At 40.4% G+C, this 8438-nt stretch overlaps 1 protein-coding gene across 1 annotated transcript; it reads right to left on the bottom strand.

The window, feature by feature from the left end:
• Nucleotides 1-1196: 1196 nt before the first annotated feature.
• LOC123172309 (uncharacterized) lies at nucleotides 1197-3882 on the bottom strand. Its single transcript, XM_044589302.1, has 3 exons — nucleotides 3571-3882; nucleotides 2407-2504; nucleotides 1197-1666 (listed from the first exon to the last, which is right to left on the bottom strand). Exons 1-3 carry the CDS (start codon nucleotides 3674-3676, stop codon nucleotides 1307-1309), a joined length of 564 nt encoding a protein of 187 aa, XP_044445237.1. The 5' UTR covers nucleotides 3677-3882; the 3' UTR covers nucleotides 1197-1306.
• Nucleotides 3883-8438: the final 4556 nt, after the last annotated feature.

Here is an 8438-nt window from a genome sequence, read left to right as displayed (position 1 = left end):
TTTTATCTTTAGGCGCGCTACTACTACAATTGTATCTGTAGCGCCGTTTACATCAACGCGCTACTGCTACTTAGCACCAGCGTGCTTTTTTAAACACGCGCTACAGCTAAAGTTCTGTGTGTAAGGTTTTCCCTATTAGTGATAGTAACGTCACATATATCTAGATAAAATAGATGACGTGACAAGCAATAAATGAAGAAAGAGAGGCATACAGTAACATAGCTAATTACTACTAATATGAGTAACATCACACATATCAAGGTAATATGAGTTTATAGCGTAATAAATAAAGTGTTACATGTTATCACACACATGTTACTTCTCACTATAGAGGTAGTAACATAAAGTAGTAACATGCCAATATTACCACTCTATGTTACTATCCATTGTGTCTAGTCTTATAGGAGAGATCAACTCCATCCATTACTCTTGCAGTTATTTGGTGGAGAAGACAAAAAGAAACGGGAGGACTCTTGGCTGTAGAAGAAGAAGAGATTTTTTTTCGGAGACTTACTTCGGAGACTTATTAGTTGGGGAGATTGACGGCCGCAACACTGCAGCCGAAGAGCCGGTCAGCCAAGTCTTCGTACGTGAGTTCTATAGCTGGCTCCAGAAGCCCATGTCAGAACAGTAAAATGAGAAGCGGTTTCTAGGAGCAATAAGTGGAATTATGCACGCATCCAGCAGGGCTCCCAGGTCCGTGGGAGATCGAGAGGCACGCCCGTTTTTCTACGGAGTTCGGCTGTTGGGCTGCACAGTTGGATGAACTGTACGTGCGTGTACATTTGAGAAACGTTGCTGATTCTAAAAAAAAAACATTACTGATGTGGCATGAGTGCTGAGTTGGAATGGCTGCATATTGAGGACTTCTTTGATTCAAAGAAATTTTATAGGATTTCTCGAGGATTGAAATCCTTAAGATTTTTTCCTATATTGATCCTTTGATTCATATGATTGGATCCCATAGGAATTTTTCCTATGAAATCTTTTGTACTGCATTTCATAGGAAATTTAACATCCACTCCAACCTCTTTTTACAATTCCTTTGTTTTTCCCGTGGCATCAAACAATCATTACTAATTCTATAGGATTCAAATGGGTATGCCACTTCAACCCTACACTTTTCCTATTCCTACGTTTTCAAAATCCTACGAATCAAAGAGGCCCTGAGTGAAGAGACTGCATCTACACTACTATTAAACAATCCAACAAGAACTTCACTAAACGCACCCCACAAAACATACACAGACCCATTACAACCCCATGATTAGACCCACTAATCTCAATCCAACGGATAGCCTTTATCTCATGTGTCTCTGGTGTGCACCCAACAATTAAGGTTGACTGACCATGCTCCACCGCCCCACCGCATCATAGACTCCACGCGGGCTCGACCAAAACCCCTACAATCACGCACCACGCAGGCCATGCAAAGAAAAACATAACATATATCCCATAAAATAAGCAACAGATCCCCAGGCTTATCCCCTCGCCGCACGGAAGCATCGTCGGCTTCCGGGACTACGACCTCGACGCCCGGCAATGGCATCGCCTTCCTGGTCGGCGCCCTCACCGCCCTGCACCAAGCCATCAAGTGTGCGGCTGTTCCTCCATCACCACTCACCGCGGATATGCCGTCAGCTCCCTGCACCTCCTTCGCCATCCTCTAAAACACCAGGCAAGATTTTAATACTAATACGTAGTATATTAGATATCTCTTCTTCTTGTTCTCCTAATTAGCACGGACAATAATGGTTACATGGTGCGCTTCATGCCTCTATCTAAATCAATGTTCAAATAGACCATGTTCTAAATACAATGAGCAGATTCTGGATTTTAAGTGCACAAATTTCAGGTGATACCTAGCCATGAAAAAAAACACCCCCAGCTAAAAATACCATAAGAATACTGCACCCCTAGATTTGTTCATGTGCATTTATTTCATATTTCACTTGGAACTTTAGACATATCAATTGATCTTGGCCAAAGAGAAGCTTTGAGAGAACAATGGACACATATTCTTTTCAGTTCTATGAAATAGCAGTCCGTCTAATAAATCAGCAATTAGGAACTTTTGCTGATTGATCTCAGGACGAGATTTAGTACTGTAACTGTTATACTTGGGTAACTATACCATAAATACCTTATTTGTGCAGTTTCAATCTACAAAAATATCTCCAGTCTACATACTAATAATATATAGGCAGCAATTGTCTAACATATAATAAAGCACATCCTATGCTGAACATGAACAATAATATAGCATGATGGTTTTAATGATATACATCCTATGCTGAATATGAACAAGACAGAAAATAATAAAGGATTCTCTCCAAAGTAATTACCGACTGTTTCCAATGATTTTGAATTTCAAGTAATAAAGGATATAAGGTTACAATTCATCACCTGAAAAAAAATCATAGTAATGTCTTCTCCAACTGACCACACCCTTGAGCAATTGATGAAAATGGATATATCATCCAGAGCCTTGCAAGCAGATTTATCTACAACAGGAAACACACAATGGGGACATATCAGATATTCCCAATCACCATCTGAAATGTTTAATGTTTACTGCCCCTTCAAATGTCAGCTTATCTACCAAAATTCTATACATCTGATTGTTAAGTTTTAAGAACAGGAACGACATATCCAGCTATAATTACAGCAGGGAGCGACACTAACTAAACCTCTTGACGCGCTAATTTAAAATTCAAGTATATTTATGCATGCCCCAACGATCTGATTGTATTAATGGCCATACGTGATTAATCGCATTCTACTTAAGGAACAACTTCAACTAACTGTATCATGCAAACTAACTGCGAGTTGGCAAGCAGGGACCTCCGATCTGGGACCTTCCTGGCCCCATTGGCCACCAAGCCCGGTTCCTAGAGTGGACGTCAGGTAGCGATGCATGAGACACAACTCGGTGCCCTCACCGCCGGGCGGCGGCGAAGGCAGCGCCACGCAGAACACAAGATGGCCCCCGAGCAGATATTGATCTTAGTCTCGCCTTCTCATCCTGACGAAATATGCAATTTGTATTTCCATGACCTTATTATTAGAACACACAGGGAACTTTCCTAGCTTCAGTCCAGACATGATTTGTTGAACGTGAACAAAATAAGAGTCACATATCTAAGATTTAAATCAACTTCTATTGCTATCTCAGTATGAGAAAGGAAAATCCTCTCAGAGCTTGGAATTAGCGGAGTAGGATTCTCACAGAATTAGTGGGTAATTCCTAGCAGAAGGGTATGGTTATTAGGCAAATAAAATTGAACAAAACGCACCATAATTTTTCCATGATCTGTGTGCTCCACGAACAGGGTTCATGTCAAACTCAACTGATAGATTCTACCAGTGAAACATCGGTGACAGAAAAGAATTACCTATAAATTTTAATATTCAAGCAGTGCATTCCTATCCCATCCCATATCATATATCAATCATACTGGTGTATGGTGATAAATTTGCAACGAGATGTGCTATTCGCTTCAGCTGTCCTCGAACAATAACTGTTCGGGCTCATGTCCCCTAGAAATTAGTTTACTGCCTAATGCTCACCCGAACTCCTTGTGCTTGGGGGCACCGTGAAGAGGACGTTGGCGGTCGTCTTCCAATCAGCGCCGCTGGACAAGTCGAACTCCTGCACTTTCTGGTACGCCTCCATCGGCGATGGGGGACCTCCCTCGCATCAGGATTCAGGAGGAGAGAAGGGGCCGGCTTCGCCAGCGAGCATGCCGAGCTCTAGCGCTTCCTCGAGCACTTCGGCGACCAGATTCGAAGAGGGAGCAGGGTAGAGCAGGGGCGTGCGAGTCCCGTGCCTCCGCGTCCGCCTCTGACGGCGCCTACTGTTGGATTGCTCGCGCGAGCATGCCGAGCTTGAGGGCCTCCTCGGCCACTTCCGCGACCAGATTCAACATGAAGAGGAGGAAGAGCAGGGGCTGCGGACCTCGCGCCGGCAGTGGGAATGAAGGGGAGTGGCGGCCTGACCATGAAGAGCCGGCGATGGAGAGAGGGAGCTGATGGCCATGGTAGGATGGGGAATGGGGGAGAATTGTGACGGGGCGGTGGGGAAGTGACCAGAGAAATCCGAGGGGGCGGTGGGGAGTAGTATTAGACAGTGGTCAGAGAGACTGTGAGTGAGTGAGTGCGGCGTTGTCCAAACAAAAAAAAATCTGTTAAGAGGATGCAGTCTATTTTGTGCGCTGTGTCTGATTTATGATTTGATGATTTTAAAAGCTTTTATATTTATTTTTTTGAGTTGTAGCTTTTTATAAAACTATCTATAAAAGTTGATAAACAAATTTATTGAAAATATTTATATAACTAGCTACCATTTTACTAGACTCGGAACTGAATGATGATAACATAAGAAACAATGAGATGCAAGATGACGGAAACAACATAGATCCCACAGATTGTCTGATTTTGAATCAGAAGTTAAGCTCTTCTCGCAACTATTTCTCCTTTCATCGTCTGCCAATCCAACAAATGATGATTTAATAGATGAACTTTACTTGTGCATCAGTATGGTTGATGATGTCTCTTACTGGAGTATAAGCCACATTTTTCAGTTTATTTTGTATTCTAATAAATTATTCTCTTATGTCATTGTAATTGACGAATTCCGATTTCTTAAATGGCTCGGTAATAAAACTCTCTAAAAGAGAAATAAGATTCAAAATAGATGTTTTATTGCAAATTATAATGCGTGCGTTGCACGTGCATGCTTACTAGTGTCAAGAAAAATAGAATAGTGGGGATGAACTATTTAGATACCCCCTTCATTTATTTATACAAGACCACTATGAAAAATACACTTTGCATCTATACAAGGCCACCAATAGTAATCGAGGCAAAAGTAAATAATATTTTCTTAAACTAGCAACCTATTTAATACTTGCATGCATGCAGTCATAATGACACTCCAATCAGCTTTCTATCCCTCCTTGCATACATACAGTGTATTAATGATTCCATTTAAAATTTGGTTTACAAAGCAAGACATTAAATTTTACCTAGGTCCCAGAGAATTTTCAAGCGCGCCTTCTAAACCGTGACGGAGGGAGTATGAATTTGTGGCCTTCTATATAAAAATGGAGGAAGTATATAGATACGGTATGGTCTTGAAGTGTCGACCGGGATAACCAAAAAAACGTCACTCTCCTTGCATTTGTTCTTGCCGACTGTACTTGCTTGTAAACACTATGTTGATTAGTTTGGTCATTACTTTGAAGCTATGGTATTTTTTTATTTTTATTTTTGCTTTCAACTTGTCGGTCGAGCTGTGGATCTTACCTACATTTTCGTAATCTAGGATGGGAAGAGGGAGATCAAATTCATGACCTACAACGTCTGGTCCCGCGAGGACGTCGTCCGCCATCGGTGACCTCGTTCAAGAACATTCGCTGGACGTAATCTTTTTCCAGGTAATAAAAACTCACGGTTATTGTTCATGTGCTAGTATTGATTCATGTGCTAAATTCCATTCTCAGAGTTCATTTAGATGTTTGTGGGATCCATGGCCAGGAGATCACGCCGTACATCCACTCGATCTTCGAGAGTTTTGCATGGTGGGAGGGCTACCACTGCTCACCAGTGCCCCCAGAAGGACAATTCTGCCTGATGGTACTGGTACATACTACTATCAGTCCAGTTGCCAGTCCTAGAAATTGTTTCAGTGAATTAACGCAGAAGCTCATTTGTCGCTTGCAGCTGAGCAAGCTTCCATTGGAGAGCTACGCGCGCTGGAATTTCTGCACTTCGCCTACAGGCAAGTGCTACCTGGAGGCCGACATTACCCCTCGGTCAATGAAGCCAATCCGCATCGCCACGGCCCAGCTCGAGTGCCCCGAGCCGCCGGTGTCGATGCACCTCCCGGAGCGGCACATGCAGGCCAAGCATGCTGTCTCCGCGCTGAACAGCGCAGACAACGTCGTGCTGGGCGGCGACATGAGCTGGGATGATGACGCGGATCTGCCATTCCCTCTCCCCGCAGGCTGGTGCGACGCCTGGGCGGAACTGAAATATGAGACTGGGACTAAAAAACAGTTGGACTTACGATAGTTTCTGGGTGGAATAGCTAGGGGAGTTGAATGGCCACAAAGTCCCTGACTCATGGATGAAGAAGCGGTCAGATAGATTTGTGTGCAAGCTACAAGACTACACACTGATAACCATCGGTCTGATCGATTGGAATGCGTACAAGTTTCGCAGCCTCGACTGCCCGAGGATAATGCCAAGTTGTCACCGAGGGTTGGTTCTGACCATCGTTCCCAATGAGCATTCGTAAGTGCACAACGATCTTCAGGGGGAAATAGGTGTACAGTAATCTTCAGGGGAAAAAGGTGCACAATGAAAGCTATGTCCACTACTAGATCTGGATATCTGATGAGTGATAACATTGCTTGATTTTTGTCTCGGAGTCAGCATATTGGCATCAATCCGAATGTTATCATTTCAATAAATCAGGCAGGCGATGCTTTCTACGTGGTCCATACATGCATGCACTTTCATTTAGGCCCCGATTCATATTTGTTGTTGAGTCTGAGCTAGGGTTACTGCTCTTGTATAGCCGATCGACTCCATGGAAGTTGTGCCGTTAGGAGTGACTGTTCATTAAAAATATATGAAGCCTAAGATTATGCCCCACATATCCAAGACACAAATTACTGATGATGATGAAGCTCATGTGAGTTGCTGTATGTCGCACTCGCACTGCACAAATCACAACCCTTTTATAAACTTTCCGTCCATGCCTACAAGCCTTGACTTCCTGTCTCAGAAAAGAAATACAGCCACTCTTTTTTGAAGTTATGCAGATATTGCTTCCTAGTTTCCACCTGCTACGCACAAAATAGAGGAGCAAAAACGCGCGAACTCCTATTCGGCGTTTCAGCCGCCAGGGAATATCCATGGGCCCACGCGCTGGCGCTGGTGGGCCGGCCCGTGTACACATTCACATGTGAGAAAAAAACAGGAAAATTGCAACAAATGAGGAAAAATCGTGAATTCAACAAAGTTCACTGATTTTGAAAATAAGTTCATGAACTTGAAAAAATATATTAATTTAAAAAAACTTCATCATATTTTAAAAAGTTCATAAAATTTTAAAAGGTTAATTAATTGTTTTTAAAAGACCATTAAATTTGAAAATAAAAGTTCTCTATGTTGAAAAAGGTTCATCAATTCTGAAAAAAAATTCATCGAATTTGAAAATAGTTCACCCATTTGAAAAAGGTAAATCCATTTTGAAAAAAATTACCAATTTTGCAAAACTTTCTAAAAAATCCATCAATTTTGAAAACAGTTCATCAAATTCTGTAAGCATCCACAAATTTGAAAAGGTTAATCATTTTTTGAAAAGTTCACGAAATTTAAGTAAATAAAAAAGAAACAAAATACAAAGAAAAATATTAAAAAGTATAAAAACGAAAAAAAGAAGATAAGGGAGAAGATAACACTGAAAGCGTTGTTGTCGAGTGGTTAGTGCAGTGTATCAGTGGTCGAGTGGTTAGATCGCTGGTTCGACTCTGCATGCGCTCACAAGTTTTTTTTCTTTTTTGAACAGAAAAACAAGAAAAAGCTATATCGGCCGACTCAGTTTGGAGGGCCGCAGGCACCCGTTTAAAAATACATAGTAATGGAATCCTGAAGCACCAAATAGGATATGCCCCAAAACGTGCGGGACAAACATGTGCGTTCTTTGGTTTTCTTCAGTTGGAGCTAATAAGTTGTACATGGGCTTGGCCCCTCTCCAGATTCTATTTTATTTTTGTAGAAATTTGTGATATTTCTAAATACTAATAGACTAAAAAAAGTTTCATAAATATAATGAATATTAGTGATATTTGCAATGATTTGGGATTTTCTAAAAGTGTTTGAAAGATATTTCTCATTTTTTTTAACTTATGCTAAATTTACAAATGTTCAAGACATTTTTCAAAAGTCCTTAATGGAAAAATCATGGAATAAAACTATTTTTGAAATAGGAAAACTGTTCGAATTTTGGATCAATGTTCACAAATTTCAAAAAACATTCCACAGTTTTCGTAAAAGTTCATGATTCTTAGAAAATATTTACATTTTAAATATTCATAAATTTCAAAATGATCACTATTTTTAAATAGAATTAAAGAAATGTTCACTCAAAATAAAAGTTATTCGCAAATATTAATATATTTCACAAGTTTTGAGAATTGTTCATGAGTTTAAAAAAGAGTCATCAATTTAAGAGAACTTTCATAAGTGTTTTTTCTTCTCAATTTTATTAAATGTTCATTGTTTTTCAAAAAATAACATGCGTTTAAAGATTCAAAATATTCACATAGTTTAAAAAGGTTCACTTATTTTGGAGAATTGATTGGAGTTTTAGAAAATATTCAAAATTTTCACAAAAAAGAACATGAGTTTAAAAAATATCAATTTTA

This window comes from Triticum aestivum, unplaced genomic scaffold, assembly GCF_018294505.1.
Source record: "Triticum aestivum cultivar Chinese Spring unplaced genomic scaffold, IWGSC CS RefSeq v2.1 scaffold44914, whole genome shotgun sequence".
In the NCBI taxonomy this organism is placed as follows: domain Eukaryota; kingdom Viridiplantae; phylum Streptophyta; class Magnoliopsida; order Poales; family Poaceae; genus Triticum; species Triticum aestivum.
Note: the sequence above shows the minus strand (reverse complement) of the source record. Positions and strands in the feature narration are given on the sequence as shown.

Coding starts and splice junctions, on each gene's coding strand:
- LOC123172309 (XM_044589302.1), bottom strand. CDS start 3,676: ATGGAGGCGTACCAGAAAGTGCAGGAGTTCGACTTGTCCAGCGGCGCT. Junction 2,505..3,570: donor CCCAAGCACAAGGAGTTCGG/GTGAGCATTAGG, acceptor TTCCTGTTGTAG/ATAAATCTGCTTGCAAGGCT. Junction 1,667..2,406: donor TTACTATGATTTTTTTTCAG/GTGATGAATTGT, acceptor CTGGTGTTTTAG/AGGATGGCGAAGGAGGTGCA.